Source organism: Somniosus microcephalus, chromosome 11 (assembly GCF_052327205.1).
Source record: "Somniosus microcephalus isolate GS21.2 chromosome 11, FLI_Smic_1.0, whole genome shotgun sequence".
NCBI lineage: Eukaryota > Metazoa > Chordata > Chondrichthyes > Squaliformes > Somniosidae > Somniosus > Somniosus microcephalus.
The window spans coordinates 33,981,139-34,003,295 of NC_140997.1; the positions used below are offsets into that span (position 1 = coordinate 33,981,139).

At 46.9% G+C, this 22,157-nt stretch overlaps 1 protein-coding gene across 4 annotated transcripts in view; it reads right to left on the reverse strand.

Annotated features, from left to right (window-relative positions):
* Positions 1-22,157, reverse strand: part of rhbdf1a (rhomboid 5 homolog 1a (Drosophila)) — a 423,866-nt gene that overhangs the window by 10,668 nt on the left and 391,041 nt on the right. For 3 of the 4 annotated variants that reach the window (XM_086000460.1, XM_086000461.1, XM_086000462.1), the window contains one exon: positions 3,812-3,912. In XM_086000460.1, the coding sequence (XP_085856586.1) occupies positions 3,812-3,912 (101 nt within the window). Of the gene's footprint in view, positions 1-1,015; positions 1,113-3,811; positions 3,913-22,157 lie in introns of all 4 variants that reach the window. The other variant, XR_015079926.1, reaches the window with a different exon arrangement.

A 22,157-nucleotide genomic window follows, 5' to 3' on the forward strand; every position in this document is an offset into this window, starting at 1 on the left:
AGTAATAATAGCCAAGTCTCAAAGCTTGGTAATATTTTGCTTGGATAGATTATTTACAGTCATGGACTATTACCGTGGTAAATATTTTTAAACTGTGGTTATTTAATTGGTGCACGAATTGGATTAAAAGTGTGTTAAAAGTTTCAGTACAGTAGGATGATGAGGACTTGATGCACTGGATTAGTAAATACTACAGTGTCATGTCAATTTATATAATATATATTGGCTATTAATCTAACACTCAAAACGTAACTTCTATTTGTTAGCATTACTCAACTGTCCACATGGAGCTCAGAAAAGGATTCCATGGGATTAACCTCGAGTACATTACACAACTACACAGTTTTATAATTACAGGAAACTTTGTGCTATCCGGCACCCACGGGACCGAGCTGCTGCCGTTGCCTAAAAAGTGCCGTACTCTCCAGAGTTAATGTTGAGAGATACGGAGATTCTTATCTCCGTATTTGACAACAAACACTGTTGCTTAGCAATAGCTTCTAAACACTCGGGCGTGGCCCTAAAGCTCTGTAGCTGAAGCTGTTGCTATAGCTACAGACCTTGCACAGCTTGACTGTTCAAACAAAGCAAAAAAAACAAAAAAGAATAAAAAATGGCTGCTGATTTTTGCTGGTGGCTCCAGATTGCCGGATAGCTCACCTCCGGATAGCACAAAGTTTCCTGTACCACAATCTAAAAATCTTTTCCATTCTCTTCTCATTAAAAAACCGCCATTGCACAATCAATCCATCATTAGCGCATACTCTTAACAGCTCCAAATGTTACGAGAGAGACAGGGTTTCCAACCCCTTTTCTTTGTTGGAGAAGAAAACTAGGTTCAAACTTAGTGACATTTATTGTGTTGAACTCAAAAATGTCCTGTTTGATATTGGAATAAGTGCGTACAATACATTATGATGCCACTTTGGTTAGAACTGCATTGGACAGTTAAAGAGAAATCCATTGCAGTGTTGATGGCATAAACATTGCTCTTCCATTTAACAAAGAGGTTTACCTTGCAATAAGCTGCACAAAGCTGATTATATTTGTGTGAGTGTTCAGACATGTGCAGGTGAAGCCGATGAAGAAAAACAGGAATTAACAGCCAGGACCTGAAAGTTTATGCAGCAGAGAATTACAACCACACTTTGTAGAAGGGTCAGCGACAGGCCGCCCCAGGATTATTTCAAGTGCCAGCAGTTAACAGTGGAGGGTTCTAGTAATGACACTGATTAAGGATCCTGAGATCCATCTTAACCAGCCCGAGATTTATTTACTGTAAGTTTGCACAGCTGTTTGGCAACCATGCTGGTACAGGAAACTTTGGTTTATCCGGAGGTTGTATGTCCGGAAACCTCGATCTACCGGCAGAAATCAGCAGCCGTTTTGTTAGGTTTTTTCTTCTTCTCGTGGCTTTGTTTTCAACAGTCGGGCTCTGGAAAGTCTCTCTGAAGCTGTTGCTAAGCTACAGAGACGCTTCCAAGGTACGGGCCGACTGTTTACAAGCTGTTGCTAAGCAACAGTGTTTGTTGTCAGATACGGAGATGAAAACCTCCGTATGCTTCAACATTAACTTTGTATGTCCGGCAGTTTTGATAGATCGGCAACAGCTCGGTCCCGTCGGTGCCAGATATAACAAAGTTTCCTGTAGTAATGTGAATAGTGTCACAACCTACCTCTGCAACACCCTTCCCAGGTCAAATAAGTTACCTGTCTCCTCCTTGGTAAACACTGAGGCAAACAAATATTTAACCTGTGTAGCCTCAGTTGTCATGTCCTCACTTTCAGTGCCCCATTCCATCCCTTGTTTTTCTTTTACACTTAGCATAACTAAAAAAGAAACTATTATCCTTCATTTCTCTTGCTATATTCAATTTGACATTTTTCTTTGCCATTCCGATGGCTTTGTGTGAAGAGAAACTTTGTGATATCAGTCCTAAATTTAACTTTTACTAGTTTGAAACTGTATCCTACTCTCGTAATTTACTTTACAGTAATATTCTGGACGTACCCTTTCCATACTTTTGACTATCTTATATGCCTCTATAAGATCATCCCCTAAGTGTCTCCTTTCCAGGCTGAAGAGTCCAAGTATCTCCAGAGTCTCTTCATATCTCAGACCTCTAACTTTGGGGGTCAGCCTCATGGCTCTTCTCTGCAATAACACGTGAATGTTTTGTGTCTGGACACAGTACTCAAATTGCAATTTGACTAGAGCACCGTACGGTTTGATCACAATCACCTCTGACTTACATTTTACTGCTCTGGCTATGTAGTTCAGCATTGTATGGATATACTGATTGCTGTTCTGCATTGGTTCGAGATATTTAGCTCCGAGTCTGCTAAAGATTCTTAGAGGGGGGATTTTAACTATCGGGCCGGTGGAGCAGACAGGCCAGCTGCCTGATCCCACCAGTTTGAGGCCCAGTCCATTTTGAATCCTGGGCTTCATTAGCATATATCCGGCAAACTGGCGGCCCATTGGAGCTCACTGGCTCCGGGCCAGAGCAATATCAGGTGGGCCAGAGGTCGACCTAGTTGGCAGAAAGGCAGGTTCGAGAGGAGGATGGTGGTGTCGGGTCACGGAGGAGAATGACTGTCCCCACAAAATTAATTTTAACACTTACCTTTTTGGGCCTCTTCCTCTTGTCTGCCAGATTTTAGAGTCAACAGTGGATGCTCTGCCCAGCAGGCCATCAAAATTGTAGGGATCCTCTGTATGTTATAGGACCACGATTTGCATGGATTCATGAGACTCCTGCCTGTATGCTCAGTATTATACCTTTAAAATCTAGCCCAGTCGACCCTGCAAATTCCTCCTCCTCATCTGGAGCCTGGTGGGTGCTGAAGTTGGGAGAGCAGTCTCACAGACTAGACAAGCAATAGTCTAACGCAGTTGTATCACCGAATCACATCCAGTGAACATTCTAGACTCCTCCATCACCATCCCTGGGTATCTCCTTTCCCACTGGCAGGCGTGGGCACAGTTGTATAGAATTAGGTGAGCATCGCCCTAGGAGTCTTCAATATTGACTTTGAACCCCATGAAGTCTTGTGGCTTCAGGTCAAAACAGGCCATCTGCTGAATCTACCAGCCCTAACCTCAACTGACGTATCAGCACTCCTACATGTTGAACACCCTCGGAGAAAACATGAAGTGACACAAAGGCACAGAATACATTCAACAACAACTTGCATTTATGTAGCTCCTTTAACATAGTAAAATGTTCCAAGGTGCTTCACATGAGCGTAATCAGAAAAAAAATTGACACTGAGCCAAAGAATGAGACATTAGGACAGGTGACCGAAAGCTTGGTCAAAGAGGTAGGTTTTGAGCAGGAGAGGTGGAAAGGTTTAGGGAGGGATTTCCAGAGCTTAGAGCCTAGATGACTGAAGGCATGGCTGTCAATGGTGGTGTGAAGGAAAGGCAGGTGGGTGGATAAACAAGAGGGCAGAGTTGGAGGAACGGCGAGTTCTCAGAGGGTTGTAGGGCTGGAGGAGGTTACAGAGATAGGGAGGGCGAGGACACGGAGGGATTTGAACACAAGGTTGAGAATTGTAAAATGGAGGTGTCCATCTGTCCATGATATTATTGATAGGAGTGACCACTGTACAGTGAAGTTATCTTTGTTTCTTTACTTCGCTTCCTTTCAAAGGCCAAAATATCCTTCCCATGACATGTTGATCAGAATCTTAGACAGCAACATTACAACAAATATTATTCCAAATAACTTTACACTTAACTAAACTACAGCACTGCATTAATAAATAGCAGTTTGGACCTCAGCTCCATCGTAATGGAAACACTTACCCTGCATGTAGAAAGAGTGAAAGCCAGAGTCTGTAAAACTGATCAGGCACTTCAGGGTTGAGGAATGGCAGAAGTCCACACACATCATCCATACAGTGCACCTGTAAAAAATGGTAAACAGCATATTCTCAACTCTGGCACAGCAAAGCAGCATTTAATGTGGTCACGTATAATTTTAAAAATCTCATAATTTTAAGAGCATTATGAGTTAAGGATGGGAAAAGACCACTGGAAGAGACGTTGTGCAGAGTTCCTTCACACCATAGCTTCTTTCCCATTCTATCTCATCCTACATGCTGCATGACAGACTGCAGATGCTTTCATCTGCCACTCCTCTCTCTTCACACTAAATGTTAACCCTTGTCCCTCTCTTTCAATTCAAGTGCCGAAAATGTGGACACACCTCTGCTATTTCAGGAAGAGGAGGGCAGCCTTCCTGAAGGTGCAGTGTCACTCGATCTGACCCTAGCGAGCTCCAGCTCAGAGACTGGGAACACGTGTTATTTAGAGTGTAGGCTAGAGGAGGGGTTTTCATGTGGTGAATCACTGGGCACGCGTGCAGGAGCTAGGGCAAGGGGATAGAACGTCACAGGTGTCAGCTCACCGAAGGCGAGATCACATGCTGCTGCAGAGGACACAGATGCTGACTTCGAAGGCCCAGGCTACCGAAGAAAGCTGATGGGCATACACCAGGAAATGCTTGGTGTACTGGGCAGCTTGCCAGCAAGCTTGCGCACAATGTCACAGAGCTTGGAGGAGTCCAGCTCCAACAGTTTTGGTCTCCTTACCTAAGGAAGGATATACTTGCCATAGAGGGAGTGCAGCAAAGGTTCACCAGACTGGTTCCTGGGATGGGGCGATTGTCCTATGAGGAGAGATTGAGTAGACTAGGCCTATATCCTCTAGAGTTTAGAAGAATGAGAGGTGATCTCATTGAAACATACAAAATTCTTACAGGGCTTGACAGGGTAGAACGCAGGGAGTCTAGAACCCAGGGTCACAGTCTCTGAATAAGGGGTCGGCCATTTAGGACTGAGATGAGGAGAAACTTCTTCACTCAGAGGGAGGTGAATCTTTGGAATTCTCTACCCCAGAGGGCTGTGGAGGCTCAGTCGTTGAGTATATTCAAGACAGAGATCGATAGATTTTTGAATATTAAGGGAATCAAGGGATACGGGGATAGTGCAGGAAAGTGGAGATAAGGTAAAAGATCAACCATGATCTTATTGAATGGCGGAGCAGGCTTGAAGAGCCAAATGGCCTACTCCGGCTCCTATTTCTTATGTTCTTAGTAACTTGCGTCGAGGTTTCGCACAGAGCATGGAGACCATTCTGTTGCGCATGTGGTCAGTGAAAGTGGTCAGCTTCATGAACATGACAGTGGCACCTACCATAACTGAACCTCTGTTGACAGCTCTGTTGGCTTCCGTGGCAGCTCACACTGCAGCCTTAGATGAGTGAAGACGAGGAGTTATTAGAGTGCCAATAGGACTGGCGTTGAACTGGTATTACTTGTTTGTTGAAGAAGTTTTGGGTTCTGGTTAAAAGTAGTTTACTTGAAGTGATTTTTTGATATGGTTGTGGGACTGTATATATTGTGGTGTTATTTAATGTTAAAACTTTAGCCAGGCCCTCAAGGCCTAGAGCTACTTGAGGTGGCCCACCATGGCTATCCGAAGTGTTGTCAATGGAAGTTAAGCAGCCTTCCATCTTCCAAGCTGTAGCCACTGGGGATACACCTCATAGGAGCACTAGGATAGGTAACATAGCACAGAAGACAGGCTACTAAGGGGTTGCACCAGGGTGATTCTTAATTATTCCTAATTACTGTTGTATGCATTATGGAATGGAGTTGTTGGGAGTAATTTTTTCCTGGATTTGGAGTTGGAGTTACATTTGTAGTCAAGACCCATAGCCGAGACTAAAGGAAGGCAATTGGATGTTGGTGGTTAAGATGGTGGTGATTGGATTGCGGAACTTTTGGATATATTGAGGATGGGAAAGATGATTCACATGAAGCGCTCTTGGATGAATTGCTCTGGCAGCTAAAGGTATTGGTGGTCGAGTAAGTGATGAGTAACATTTGCACCATATAAGTGGCAGACAAAGCTCATGGTCTACAGAACAGCAGTGATACCCACCCTGCTGTATGCCTCAGAGACATGAACCATGTACAGCAGGCACCTCAAAGCACTGGAGAGGTACCACCAACGCTGCCTCCGCAAGATCCTGCAAATCCATTGGCAGGATAGGCGCACCAACGTCAGTGTTCTTGCTCAGGCCAACATCCCCAGCATCGAAGCTTTGACCACGCTCGATCAGCTCTGATGGATGGGTCACATCGTCCGCATGCCCGATACGAGACTCCCAAAACAAGCGTGCTACTCGGAGCTCCAACACGGCAAGATAGCCCCAGGTGGGCAGAGGAAACGCTTCAAGGACACCCTCAAAGCCTCCTTGAAAAAGTGCAACATCCCCACCGACACCTGGGAATCCCTGGCCCAAGACCGCACAAAGTGAAGGAGAAGCATCCGGGAAGGCGCCGAACACCTCGAGTCTCTTCGCCGGGAGCAAGCGGAAGCCAAGCGCAAGCAGCGCACGTTAACTCAAGCACCCCACCCACCCGCTCCTTCAACCACCATCTGCCCCACCTGTGACAGAGACTGTAGGTCCCGCATTGGACTCATCAGTCACCTGAGAACTCATTTTTAATGTGGAAGCAAATCATCCTTGGTTCCGAGGGACTGCCTAAGAGAGAGAGACAATGACTATCTCCAACAAGAAAGAATCTAACCAATTCCTCTTGACATTTAATGGTGTTGGACATCGTGAAAGTTAAAAGTTTAACAGTTGAACTACTTTGTATCTTAAAGCAACAGGTTTTCCTGGAGTGTTGTAAAAGGAATTCACTGTCAAGCTTTCTGATATAAACAAGGTGACATTGAAGTGTCTGAGGAGAAGGCATTGCTTGTTTTCTGAAATGTAAAGTGCTTGAGTAAGGGAGTAAGTGTTAGTGAGGACATCACCCATGAATGGTTAATGTTTAGATAATAAACATGGGAAGTAGGTATCCATTAGATTCAGATAACAATTGGTCAAAGATGCTAGAAAATGTTACATCAGGAAGTCTTGTCTAAGGGAAGTGGCTCGGAGGTAAACAATTGCAAACTGTTCACATAGTCTGTTTTCAGAGGATTTGGGAAATAGATACATTATTTTGACATTTTCCTTTGTTCTAGTCAAAATATGGTGTTTAAAGGAGCATGATTTTCAACAGTTTGTCAGAGTGTACTCGAAAGATACAGAAACCGAATATCCACTCTCTGTATGCAGTTAAGTAGGTTGCTTAACAAACGGCATTACCATCATTGAATCCCCCACCATCATCAACATCCTGGGGGGTCACCCTGGACCAGAAACTGTAATAGCCACATAAGTACTGTGGCTACAAGAGCAGGTCAGAGGCTGGGAATTCTGCAGCGAATAACTCACCTCCTGACTTCCCAAAGTCTTTCTACCATCTACAAGGCACAAGTCAGGAGTGTGATGGAATACTCTCCACTTGCCTGGATGAGTGCAGCTCCAACAATACTCAAGAAGCTCGACACCATCCAGGACAAAGCAGCCCACTTGATCAGCACCCCATCCACCACCTTAAACATTCACTCCCTCCACCACCGACGCAACAGGGCTGCAGTGTGTACAATCTACAAAATGCACTGCAGCAACTCACCAAGTCTTCTTTGATAGCACCACCCTAACCTTGGCTGCCCGTGTCTTAGCTCGCATCAAGACCTGTTCACCCATCACCTCTGTGCTCACTGGCCTACAGTGGCTCCCGGTTAAGCGACGCCCCCCCCACCGCACCCCCCCATCCCAAGATATCTGTGCTCCTCTAATTCTGGCCTCTTAAGCATCCCTGATTTTAATCACTCAACCATTGGTGGCCATGCCTTCAGCTGCCTAGTCCCTAAGCTAAGACATAAGAACATATGGAATTCCTAAACCTATCCGCCTCACTTCTCTTTCCTACTTTAAGACGCTCCTTAAAACGTACCTCTTTGACCAAGCTTTTGGTCACCTGCCCTAATTTCTCCTTATGTGGCTCGGTGTCAAATTTTGTTTTATAACACACTTGTGAAGTGCCTTGGGACGCGTTGCTACATTACAGGCGCTATATAAATACAAGTTGTTGTTGTTGTTTCCAAGGGAGATAAAAGCCGTCCAGCACCAACACAAAGTTGTTCGCAGGAGTTAGAATTAACTTGTGAAATGGTGAAAAATAGCCCAAAATGCGCAGAAGCAACAAGCATAGGGCCCTTATTAAAATATTATAATTAGGCTTTTAAATGTTTCCGGCACGCGCTCTGGATGAAATCCGAGCAGCTCGATCCAGTATTTCGGACTGTGCCCTTCCGGCGCGGAATGAGCACGTGCACGACGCCAGCCATTTTGGATTCTTAGGCATCTTACGCTTGTAAAACGGTTGCAGAACGATTGAATTTCAGGTCCCTGTTAATTGATTGCCTTGAATATGATTAAGCAGGTAGGGAAGCTACCAATAAATAAGCAGCAAGCTAGCACAGCCTTTCAGTGAAGAACCAGCAAGCAACAAAACAAAAGCTACCACAAAACAAGTAGCAAGCAGAAGGGCAACCAATAAAAATGCTCAAAATATTTTTCAAACCCACTTTCAGCTGCTATACTGCTGCAGTGACACATAAATATAATGCTAAAAAAGGGCCGATTTACCTGGGGTCTATAAAAATGAGTGCTACACAATGAGGGCAGCACATTGGAATAATGCTGCACGTGACACCTTTTCTCATGGCTACTTTGCATGTTGTGGGCAGGCGCTAAGATGCTGATTGTTGGGTGTAGTCATGAGGGCACAGGATGTTGAAACGCTGGTGCAGGACCTAAGGGCCTGTTACTGAATAATCTTGAGGCCTTGGGAGAGCTTGTGGAGGGAACAGGGAAGTCTGGGCCTGGGCGAGCATTGTGGACGTCTGCAACCTGCAGTCAGGTATGTTGGGGGTGCTTCTGAAAAGTGATTTTTGCCTTGAGATAATTTTTTATGTAGTAATGTAAAGGAGCAAAATTTCATGGCAGCAATTAGAAAAAGGGCATTTTGCAATCTCTCAGCATGCCAATAAAGAGGACTGATCACCGAAAGGCATCCTGCTTTGATGATGAGGTCTTTCAGCATCTGTTGCAGGAAGCAGAACAGAGGAGGGATGCCCTATTTCACCACCATGGAAGGTAGATCATGAAGGCAGTAGCACGCAGGGAAATGCAAGAGGTAGCTAAGGCCATTAACAGCAGCAGCACTCTGCCAAGGACATGGGAGCAATGCTAAAAGAGGTTTAATGGCCTCACCAAGAGGGCTAGTAATTGTAAACCTTTACTTATATTTAAAAATATTTGTCAGCCATGTGACAACCACCTAGTGTTTCCCATCACTCAATGCAATGAGCCAGTTAGACAGCTTTGTGTAGCGACAGTTCAGTCTCATGCACAATAAGGGTTGACTCCATAGTCACAAGCCAAACACTCCATAGAAAATCAGTAAAGCAGCACCAACTTCACAGAAAGTGCAACTACTTCTGAATGCACAAGGAAAAGGCACTGCTAATGTTATCGGGTGTTCTGATGCTGCAGTAAATCATTCAGTCCTGGTCCATTTGCCTGAAAATGTCAACTTTCCAGACACCCATGCAAATGAGAGTGATGATAAAGCTCATGAGTACCCATTTACCTAAGTATTAATTTGTCCTTACGTTTGTCCCTCTTTATGTCTTCATTGGAACAGGAAAGCAATCAGAGGCTGGAGCCTCCATGGCGCTTGCAAGAAACATCTGGCACCCTGTTCAAATTCCAAGACTTGGCCTTCAGGGAAGGGGGTTAGATGGAGAACTAGGGGAGCACTGAATTGGAATCACTGAACACTGGAGAGCAGGAACACCAACAGCCGGAGGAGGAAAAAGAGGTGGCTCCTCATCGGAAGAGGTGAGAGCCTCCTCCAGCAGCTGCACAGGAAGTAGATCCAGATCACTGTGGCCCTGCATTCAAAAGGAAAGTGCTTTTAGAGCATGATAGGTTGATGCATTGGGTGATGTGCCAAAGCACTTCCACATCATGGTGACAAGTGTGGAGGAATCCACGTTCTGCATGTGCATGATACTGAAAGCATGCAGACATCCTTGGAATGAATGTCAGCTCTAGGGCCTTTGGCTGAACAGCCCTTCATAGGTAAAGCCTTGTTGCCAGTCTTAGGTTCTCTCCTAATTGGCCAGACTGCTGCAATAAAGGCCCTTGGTTGCACTATGGCAGCCTCCATGGATAGGTTCACAAAAGAGGCAACTCAAACAAGGAGGGAGCTAGTGTCCAGTATGCACCCTGCGAATCTGACAACACTCAGGCCTACAGGCAGAGAGGCCAGACAAAGGTTGGAACAGACCATGGATGTCCGTGCTCTCTCGGGAGGGGAGGGGAGGGGAAGGGAAGGGAAAGGGGAAGGGAAGGGAGGAAAGGACTTGCATTCCTCAGGCTCTCCCAAAGCACCTTACAGCTACAGGAAACTTTCGTTTAAACGGAGGTTAAATATCCGGAATGCTCTATCCACCGGCAAAATTCAGGAGTCGGTTCAGATAACTTTTTTTACTTTTCATTGCTTTTTTTCTCCATTCGTGGCTCTGCAAGCGTCTAGCTGAAGCTGTTGCTTAGCTACAGAGACGCTTGCAAGCTGCGCCGACTGTTTTGAGGCTGCAGGGTTTGTTGCTTCAGACAGAGCTCTGAGCTCCGTATGTTTTAACATTAGCGCTTGTTTCTCCGGCAGTGTTGATCGACCGACACCAGCTCGCTCGGTCCCATCAGTGCCGGATACCAGAAAGTTTCCTGTAATTAAGTACTTTTGAAGTTTAGTCACTGCTGCAATATAGGAAAACACAGAGCAATTGCCACAAACAGCAAATGAGATCATCTGTTTCAGTGATGCTGGTTGAGGGATGAATGTTGGCCAGGACATTGGGAGAACTCTCTGTTCTATCAAAAAGTACTGTGGGATTTTTTACATCCTGAACAAGCAGATGGCACCTCAATTTAACATCTCATCTGAAAGGTGGTGCCTCTGACAATGCAGCACTCCCTCAGTACTGCACAAAAATGTCAGCCTAGTTTTGTGTCTGTACATCCTGGAGTGGGACTTGAACCAGTAACTGATACTGTGATACAGAGGCATGAGTTCTACCACTGACCAAACCAACAACTTACGCAAGCCAATTAGAAGGGGGGGATAGAAAGGCTGTGTAACAATGGCTGAAATGGGCAGGAGAATGTCGCCATGCTAAGGTTTCTTGGGATGGTTCTACCAGTATGAGCATTGCTGCTTTCTGTTCGGCTCCTCATCTGAGAAAGCATATTGGTACTCCTCTACCCGCTGCATTTCTACCTCCTCCATTTGGAAGTGCCTGTTAAACTCAGCAGGCCATGGTGATCCTGGACAGCTTTGTGCAACTGTACTGCAGGACCTTCTCCAAACGATGCAGACACTGGAACCTCTGCTTCAGTACTGCAATGGTATTGTCCTACGGTGATTCTGGTGGAGGCGTGAGCATCTGTTGCAGCATATGGTGAATGCAGGGGAGCCATGAGCCATGGCAGCAGTGGGTAGACAAGTTCCCCTGGCAGCCCAGCCCTTTGATCCTTGCCCTTACTCAAACAGTGGTGGAATGCTTCATGGGAAAAGCATTAAAATATCATGTGAGCTGCCAGGGTACGTGCATTATTCTGCGCCAGAGCTCACACACTATCTGCATATTAATTGATTAGCACACCTTACAATTCATGTAAGTAACATCTCTATCTGTTGGAGCTTCCTGACGGGTGTTGTCAATTACAACCCGTTGAAAGTTTAGTGTCAACCTTAGATATTCTCTTGGATATAGTTATGCTAGTCACTCCCGTTAATGGTCTGAGCATTTATGTTTATGGATGTATGCATGCTGCCCAATATGTAACAATACAATAACATAATCCAGGAGGCAACAATTGAACCCCCTTCTGATCTGAACCCGATATTGTGTCTTCCGCATGTGTCCTCACTCACATTTCAATCTTTTCAATGGTGGACTGTGAGTTGTGAGGAGGATGCAAAGAGGCTTCAAAGCGATTTAAACAAGTTGAGTGAGTGGGCAAATATATGGCAGATGCAGTATAACATGGATGAATGTGAAGTTATCCACTTCGGTAGGAAAAACAGAAAGGTAGAGTATTATTTAAATGGTGATAGATTGGGAAATGTTGATGTACAGAGGGACCTGGGTGTCCTTGTACACCAGTCACTGAAAGCAAACATGCAGGTGCAGCAAGCAGTTAGGAAGGCAAATGGTATGTTGGCCTTCATTGCAAGAGGATTTGAGTACAGGAGCAAGGATGTCTTACTACAGTTATACAGGGCCTCAGTGAGACCACACCTGGAGTACTGTGTGCAGTTTTGGTCTCCTTACCTAAGAAAGGATATACTTGCCATAGAGGGAGTGCAGCGAAGGTTCACCAGACTGATTCCTGGGATGGCAGGACTGTCATATGAGGAGGGATTGGGTCGATTAGGTCTGTATTCACTAGAGTTTAGAAGAATGAGAGGGGATCTCATTGAAACGTATAAAATTCTGATAGGGCTAGACAGACTGGATGCAGGGAGGATGTTTCCCGTGGCTGGGGGTGTCTAGAACGAGGGGTCACAGTCTCAGGATACAGGGCAGGACATTTAGGACTGAGGTGAGGAGAAATTTCTTCACTCAGAGGGTGGTGAACCTGTGGAATTCTCTACCACAGAAGGCTGTGGAGGCCAAGTCACAATATATTTAAGAAGGAGATAGATAGATTTCTAGACACAAAAGGCATCAAGGGGTATGGGGAGAGAGCAGGAATATGGTATTGAGATAGAGGATCAGCCATGATCATATTGAATGGCGGAGCAGGCTCGAAGGGCCGAATGGCCTACTCCTGCTCCTATTTTTCTAAGTTTCTATGGACCGAGAAACACTTGCGACCAGGCCAGGTACGAATCGCTAAGCCGATTTATTTCACAGACAGGAAGTAAACATACAGAGTAGTAATCAAAGCAAATTTCCACATACTTAACTCAATCAGATTTCTCTCTTTGAAAACAAATGGCAAAAAATAATAAAGTGCACACCCTGTTCATTTTCTGGGTTATAGGCTGACTTCCTTGATTTGCGTATTTTTTCTCCAGGTGACTTCTAACTGAAAAAACAAAGCTTCCAGGTTCAGGTCAAGGACAGTGTTTGACAGACCACTGTTCAAAACCTCCCCGTCTGCCCTTCTGTTAATTATTGTCCTCAGGAAGGAGAGGGGTGGGGTCTCAGATGTTGTCCCTGTGCAGAAATTTATGTAATTAATGTAAAAATGCTACTTTTAACGGCAGCTTTCAAGAGGTTAAATTTATAGAACAACATTCTGTGGGAGATGTAGATTAGGGGTGGAAAGGTTAGCTGATTTTATTGATAAGCATATTGATAAATTTAAAAAAAAAATCATTCTTCAGGATGGCAAATGGCTGGCATTTATTGCCCATTCCTAACTGCCCTTGAAAAGGTGGTGGTGAGCCACCTTCTTGAATTGCTGCTGTCCATGTGGTGAAGGTACTCCCACAATGCTATTAGGTAGGGAGTTCCAGGATTTTGACCCAGCGACAATGAAGGAACAGTGATAAAGACAGGATTGTGTGTGATTTGACGGGAAACTTGGAGGTGATGGTGTTCACATGCACCTGCTGCCCTAGTCCTTCTAGGTGGTGGAGGTCGTGTGTTTGGGCAGTGCTATCGAAGAAGCCTTGGCGACTTCCTGCAATGTATCCTGCAGATAATACACACTGCAGCCACGGTAAGATGTTGGTGGAGGAAGAGGGTGTTCGTGGATGGGGTGCCGATCAAGTGGACTGATGTCCTGGATTATGTCGAGCTTCTTGAGTGTTTATCAGCTGCATCCATCCAGGCAAGTGGAGAGGATTCCATCACACACTTGACATGTGCCTTGTAGATGGTGGAAAGGCTTTGGGAGATGGGACATCAGCCACTTGCTGCAGAATACCCAGCCTCTGGTCTGTTCTAGTACGAACAGCGTGTATGTGGCAATTCCAGTTCAGTTTCTGGTCAATGATGACCCCCCAGGTTGTTGATGGTGGGGGATTCGGCAATGGTAGTGCCACTGAATGTCAAATGCTGCCTTGATGTCAAGGGCAGTCACTCTCACCTCACCCCTGGAATTCAGCTCATCTCTATGTTTGGACCAAGAATGTAATGAGGTCTGGAGCTGAACTTTGGTGAGCAGGTTGTTGGTGAGTAAGTGCTGCTTGATATCACTGTTTACGATTCCTTCCATCATTTTGCTGATGATTGAGAGTTGGCTGATGGGGTGGTAATTCCTCTGCAGCACATACCAGGATGAAGAGCACAGTTTCAACAGTAATCTTGAAGTTTATACTGGCCAAGACTGTGACGCAGTAGCCAGCACATGAGGTGGAGCTCTTCCCTTTCCATAGCAAGGATTCATTTACTCCTTTCTACAATTGGGAATAAACACTTTTGCTTTTGTGGCAGACACGGCAGTAAAGCAAAGTTAAGTAAAGAATGCTTTGTAGGAACGGAAGTTCCTATCCGAATAATGAAGTCCAACGCAGTGAAACGAAATAATCAAGCTTTAATAAACAAACTACTTTAACTAATAAACTACAAGAGCAGATGTCAGCAGGTCTGTGCAGAACTACAGCCTCTCCAAGACTGCCACTAAATACTGGAAACCGACGTCATGACGTCATCACGCTTTCTGCGCCAACTGGGGGTCACGTGATCGGCGTCATGACGTCATCACGTGATCGGCGTCATGACGTCATCACGCAGAAATACAAGAAACTACATACAACTTAAAGGTGCAGTCCACAACTGCACTACAGAGTGGTTAAAGGAATGATTACTGATTGTTCAGTGTCTCTTGGTGGCTCCGCCACAGGCGCCCCCCCAGAATTCTCTTTAACAGACAGCGTCAAACGTGCAGGAGGTTTAATGATTCTGCCCGGACTACGAACTTCAGACGATGGACCGTTGGAAGATGAGTCAATACTTGGCTGTGTCTGAAACGGTACATCTGGGGTGGAGGAAACAGTAGCAGAAGGTGTAGACGAGGATGAAGCTGAAGCAGGCAATTTAATAGTAGACTGCTGCATAATTGGTCTAGTAGCCAACGGTGGTCGTCCACGGCGAGGTGGCTGAGCAACAACCACTGGTTCACTCCGATCCAGATGGGCTGGTTTAAGTCGGTCGATGGAGATGGTATCAGACTTACCTCCCACTTCGACCGTAAAATATTTCTCTCCCGCTGCAATGACACGAAACGGTCCAGCATAAGGTGGTCTGAGTGTATCTCTATGAGCATCCTGCCGAATAAAAACATAATCGGAACTCAAAAGTTCTGCCGGAACATGAGGCTTCTGTAGGTTGTGATGCGAGGTTGGAATAGGCAGGAAATTCTTTGCCACCTCTTGATGCTGAAGGAGCTGCTGAGCAGGCGACCACGATTCTGTATGTGGAGGGAGAAAATCCCCTGGTACTCGAAGTGCTTGACCGTAGACTAACTCAGCCGATGAAGCCTGGAAGTCATCTTTGGGGGCTGTACGGAGGCCTAGCATCACCCAAGGGAGTCTATCCACCCAGTTGGAACCACACAAGCTGGCACGGAGGGACGCCTTTAGAGACCGATGAAACCTTTCACATAAGCCATTTGCTTGCGGATGGTAAGCGGTGGTACGGTGCAGCTTGGTACCCAAGCCCTGTGCAACTGCATTCCACAACTCTGACGTAAATTGTGGACCTCGGTCAGAGGAGATATCAGATGGCACTCCAAACCGGGCCACCCACGACGAAATGAACGCCCTGGATACGTCCGCTGTGGTAGTAGCAACCAAGGGAATCGCCTCTGGCCACCTGGTAGTATGGTCCACTATTGTCAGGAGATGCATAAAACCCCGCGAAATGGGGAGGGGGCCCACTAAGTCCACATGTACATGGTCGAACCGGCGTTCAGGCACTGGAAAGATGGCCATTGGAACCTTCACGTGACGGTGGACCTTTGATTTTTGACAGTCGACGCAATTGTTTGTCCAGTCCTTAACGTCTAAATGCATTCCCTTCCAAACAAATTTACGGGACATAAGTCGTTGTGAAGCTCGCATCCCCGGGTGTGATAAGCCATGTATAACCTGAAAAATCTTCTTACGCCATTCGACTGGCACAATGGGCCGGGGCACTCCCGTGTCACACAAGAGCATGGTTCCTGCTGATTGGAACATAACATCGGCTACCTGCAAGCTAGAAGGCATGGTCCGATACGCCTGAACTTCAGGATCCACCAGCTGTTCTTTCGCCAACCCGACGAAATCGATTCCCAGGTGAATTGTCTGGACTGGGGCACGCAACAGGCAATCAGCCACAAGATTATCTTTGCCAGACACATGTCGTAAATCCGTCGTAAATTCAGATATAAATGTAAGGTGTGTAAGATTCGCAATTTTCAGCAAAAATCACGCAAGAAAAACTGGATAAAATAAGACTGTTTATTGACCAAAGTAAGCTTGCACAGAAAAACCTTTGATAAAAGGGCATACAAAATGGCCGCCAGGCCCCGTGATCAGTTTCTGAACCATTTTATTTCTGTTACTGCAAGCCAGACAGGCTTGTGGATTGAAGACAGTGAGCCCGCGAAAGCCAGTATCTGGGAACCGAAACTCAGAGGAACAGCATACATATTCAATGGATTACAAGTACAGGATGGGGCCCATCAAGATATGGGCGGACAATGCAAAATCACTCATACCCATTTATTGTACAAAGGAAAAACCGTTTAGCAGCCATCAAGGAAAATCTCCGGACCGATCAATATGCGAACCGAGCCGCGGTGACAATGCAAAAGACATCAAAAGACATTATCGGCCAGGAAGGCCAGTTTAAGTTATCACCGGCTCCGTTACAAGACAAAGCGCCCCTGCAGAGATTTCTGCCCGCCAAAATTAATACAAAGACAGGACTATGATTTGGCGGGAGATAAGACTGTTCCAAAAGAGTATAACTATGGATTGAAAGTCCATATACGTGACTTCTTCAACTTCTTCGGACGGGGCCAGGATCGGCGCCCCTTCCACTTCGGCAGATGCAGAATCGATGAAAACGTTTTCGTCTTTTTAAAGACGGACGGTTTCGGTAAAAGGACAACGTGGTCGGTGTTCAGCCAAACAAGGCTCGGCCACGACGAGAAGACGACGAGGGTGGCCCGGGTGCTGGGGTCGGGAGATCATCGACGACCCAGGCCGACGGAGAAGAAACCCTCTGGAGAACCGACCAGGCCGGAGACAAAAGGACAGTCCGGGCCTGACACTTCCGTGTCTCAACATCCCATTGGGTTGTTGTTCTACTCCATGAACAAAAATCCACGACAGGCTTAGTGGATCTCAACCTTGACGAGCGCTCATCGAGGCTGTGTCTACCCCATCGCCTCGAGAGAGAGAGAGAGAGAGAGAGAGAGAGAATATCGACTGCGCCAGAAGTTTCCAAATCCACGTGACGACGGAAAGCGGTGCCAAAAGGGCTGCGAACCCCCCCTTTCTCACGATTTCGAGAGTGGTGAGCATGATCCCAGGTTCCCCAGGTCGAAACTTAGTTTAGGTATAGGGGAGGGAGTTAAGGGAAATCGTAATGTGTTCCCCCTTTTACGATGTGCCGTGTGTTCCCCATTTCCATAGAGTCAAGTTCATAAATTTGTGCATGATTGTAGTTGCTTTAATCTGTGCCTATGACATGTATTTTGTAATGCTTCAAACTGTTTAAAAATAAAAGCATCCATTTCGTGCTATTCAGCCTGGTCTATTGAGTCCTTTTCTCTGCACTACTGTTCTCTGCATCTAAGTCCAAGGTCTAGAACCGTAGGGGGAGTGGGTCAAACCACTCAAGGGTAATTCTTGCACGAAGCCTGGCAGGAGGCCAGAACGGGCAAGAGAGCAGGAAAAAAACCCCTACAGGTGGCGCTGTTGCCGGGCTGACCACGGCTCCGCCGTTTTGGCCATTGCAAAAGTGAGCGGTTTATGGTCCACAAATACAGTAAACGGACGCCCTTCTAGGAGAAAACGAAAATGCCGGATGGCCAAAAACAAGGCCAGCAACTCCCTATCGAAAGTGCTATATTTTCGCTCATTTTTACGCAGTTGGTGGCTAAAAAAGGCCAATGGCTGCCAAGTCCCGTCAGCCCATTGTTCCTGCACTGCCCCGATGGCGTAATCGGAGGCATCGGTAATAAGGGTGATGGTTGCGCCCGGGAGTGGGTGTGCAAGCATAGTTGCATCTGCCAATGCCGCCTTGGTGTCCAGGAATGCTTGGTCCATCTGTGGTGTCCAAATGATAACATCTTTACCCGACTTCCCTTTAAGTGCTTCGTACAGTGGCTGCATTAATTGGGCTGCCTTGGGGACAAAACGATGATAAAAATTTACCATCCCCAGGAACTCCTGAAAAGATTTAAGTATATGAGGCCACGGGAATGCCGTAACTGCCTCTACCTTAGTGGCCAGTGGGACGGCGCCTTCGGAGGTGATCCTATGCCCCAGAAAGTCAATGCTGGTTAACCCAAACTGGCATTTGGCTAGATTTATAATGAGGCCATGTTGGCTGAGACGGGCAAAGAGTGTACGTAAATGAGCCATGTGCTCTTCCTTATCTTTACTAGCAATGAGAATATCATCCAAGTAAATGAAAATGAAAGGAAGGTCCCGTAACACAGAGTCCATAAGTCTCTGAAAAGCCTGAGCTGCATTTTTCAATCCAAACGGCATGCGAAGGAACTCAAAAAGGCCAAACGGTGTGATGACCACCGTTTTGGGGACGTCTTGAGGGTGCACAGGAACTTGGTGATATCCACGAACGAGATCTACTTTGGAAAATATTGAGTTGCCGGCCAAATGAGCCGAAAAATCCTGTATATGCGGTATTGGATACCTATCCGGCATAGTGGCTTCGTTAAGGCATCTGTAATCCCCACAAGGCCTCCATCCGCCACCTGGTTTAGGTACAATGTGTAATGGGGAAGACCAAGGACTGTCGGAGCGTCGGACAATCCCAAGGCGCTCCATAATCTGAAACTCTGCCTTTGCGGCTATAAGCTTTCCGGGTTCCAATCTTCGTGCCCGAGCGTAAACAGGCGATCCTGTTGTGGTGATATAATGCACCACACCGTGCTTCGCGACTGCTGCCGAGAATGTAGGCCTGGTGAGCCCCGGGAACTCGCCAAGTAGGCGCCTAAACCCTTCCTGCGATGGAACCACACAGGCAACCGACCAGGAGACAGCAGTACTGCGGTGACAAGGCACTGCATGGAAAGTAGACGCATTAATGAGTCGACAATGTTGGACGTCGACCAGAAAACCATAGGCACAAAAAAAATCAGCCCCCAGGATGGCCTGTGATACTTTAGCCGTTATAAATTCCCATACAAAACGTTGACCTCCAAGAGTTAAATTAACTGTCCGTTTACCGAACGTGCGAATGGCCGCACCATTGGCTGCCTCGAGGGAAGAGCCGTGACCGCCGGATTGTAGATCTAGCTTTGAAACTGGCAAAATACTGCACTGAGAACCAGTATCACACAAGAATTGTCGCCCTGTTCTGGAATCAGTAATATAGAGGAGTTTTCCTGCTGAACCGACTGCCATGGTGAACTGGGTGTGTTTGTCAGCCCCTGTCTTCTTCATCGAAGTTTGTGAGTCTGCTGGAGACTTTTTTTCAACCCAACTGCAGGGTGGACGGCAGCGTCGAGCCTTGGCGCCAAAACGGGCGTGGTACATACACCAGTCTGCTGGAGGAGGGCTGGACTTTGCTCGTGTAGGGGAAAGACGCCTCGTAGCTGCGCAACTCTGCTGTGTGACCATAAAAGTCTTATCTGCCTCTGCAGCCAGCTCGGCACAGTCCGCAATCGTAGAACTGGCCAAGACTGCCTGAACTGGCTCGGGTAGCTGGCAGAGGAAGAGCTCTCGAAATAAAAAACATTGGGGCTCCGAACCCAAAAGCGTGAGCATTTGGCTCATCAATTCTGATGGTTTTGAGTCCCCAAGACCGGGCATTGCGATAAGCTTGCGTGCACACTCCGACTTAGTTAAACCAAACACCTGTAGCAAACGATCTTTTAAAGCTTCATACTTGCCCTCTGCCGGTGGATTCCCCAGGATGCTGACGACCCGTGAAGCCGTGACGCTGTCCAGAGCGGAAACCACGTAATAATAACGGGTTGAATCCGCTGTAATGTCCCGGATAGCAAACTGGGCTTCTGCTTGGAAAAACCATGCTGCTGGTTGCTGTTCCCAGAACTGCGGCAATTTAAGGGCAACGGCGTTCGTGTTCATTATAAGTATCTCGAAGAAAGTTGTCCAACGAGCTCGGGGTCACCAATGTAGGAACGGAAGTTCCTATCCGAATAATGAAGTCCAACGCAGTGAAACGAAATAATCAAGCTTTAATAAACAAACTACTTTAACTAATAAACTACAAGAGCAGATGTCAGCAGGTCTGTGCAGAACTACAGCCTCTCCAAGACTGCCACTAAATACTGGAAACCGACGTCATGACGTCATCATGCTTTCCGCGCCAACTGGGGGTCACGTGATCGGCGTCATGACGTCATCACGCAGAAATACAAGAAACTACATACAACTTAAAGGTGCAGTCCACAACTGCACTACAGAGTGGTTAAAGGAATGATTACTGATTGTTTAGTGTCTCTTGGTGGCTCCGCCACAGCTTCCAATTTCCAGCCTTCTCTCACCTTCACATGGTCCATCTCCGACTCTTCCCTTCCCTTCCTCGACTTCTCTGTCTCCATCTCTGGGGATAGGCTATTGACAAACATTCACTATAAGCCCACTGACTCCCACAGCTACCTGGACTACACTTCCTCCCACCCCGCTTCCTGTAAGGACTCTGCTCCATTCTCCCAGTTTCTCCATCTCCACCACATCTGCACTGACGATGCCACCTTCCATACCAGTGCTTCCGATATGTCTTCCTTTTTCCTCAACTGAGGATTCCTCTCTACCGTGGTTGACACGGCCCTTGACCGTGTCCATTCTATTTCCCGCACTTCTGCTCTTACCCCTTCCCCTCCCTCCCGGAACCACGATAGGCTTCCCCTTGTCCTCACCTTTCAGCCCGCCAGCCTCCACATTCAACGGATCATCCTCCGCCATTTCCGCCACCTCCAGCGTGATCCCACCACCAAACACATCTTCCCCTCCCCTCCCCTTTCAGCATTCCGAAGGGACTGCTCCCTCCGCGACACCCTGGTCCACTTCTCTATCGCCTCCAACACCCCTTCCCCTTCGCCCGGCACCTTCCCGTGCAAGCGCAGTAGATGCAACACCTGCCCTTTCACCTCCTCCCTTCCCACTGTCCAGGGCCCCAAACACTCCTTCCAGGTGAAACAGCGATTTACTTGTACTTCTTGCAATTTAGTATACTGTATTCGCTGCTCACGATTCGGTCTCCTCTACATTGGGGAGACCAAATACAGATTGGGTGACCACTTTGCGGAACACCATGTTCAGTCTGTAAGCTTCCGGTCGCTTGTCACTTTAATTCTCCGCTCCACTCCCACTCTGACCTCTCTGTCCTCAGCCTATTACACTGTTCCAATGAAGCTCACCGTAAGCTCAAGGAACAGCACCTCATCTTTCGATTAGGCACTTTACAGCCTTCTGGACTCAACATAGAGTTCAACAATTTCAGACCATAACCTCTGCCCCTATCCTTTTTTTCTCTCTCTCACATGGCAACTGTTGATCATCCTGCCATTGCCATTTACACTTCATCTAGTCATCTTTTGTTTCTTAACTTGTCCCATTACCATTTCCTTTTGCCTTGCACCATCACCTCCTGCCTTCCACCCTATCACAGACCTTCCCTTTTGTTCTTTCCTCCCCTCCCCCCTTTCCCTGCCCCTGCACTTGCTTAAAAACCTGTTACATCTTCAACTTTTTCCAGTTCTGGCGAAAGTCATCGACCCGAAACTTTGGGGTCGATTTTCCTGGAGCCGTCAGGCAGGGTTTCAGGCGTGTGGGGGGGGGGGGGGGAAATCCCGATTTCGGGGGTCCCGACACCATCCCGCCCAAAACCCGCTCCACGTAAGTTTCAGGGGAGGCGGGTACCTGCCCCGCACTGGGACCCGCCGACCCGAGGCGAGAAGGGATTAGTGCCAATGAACTGCCTGTTAACAGGCAGTTTTTAGCCTAATCCCT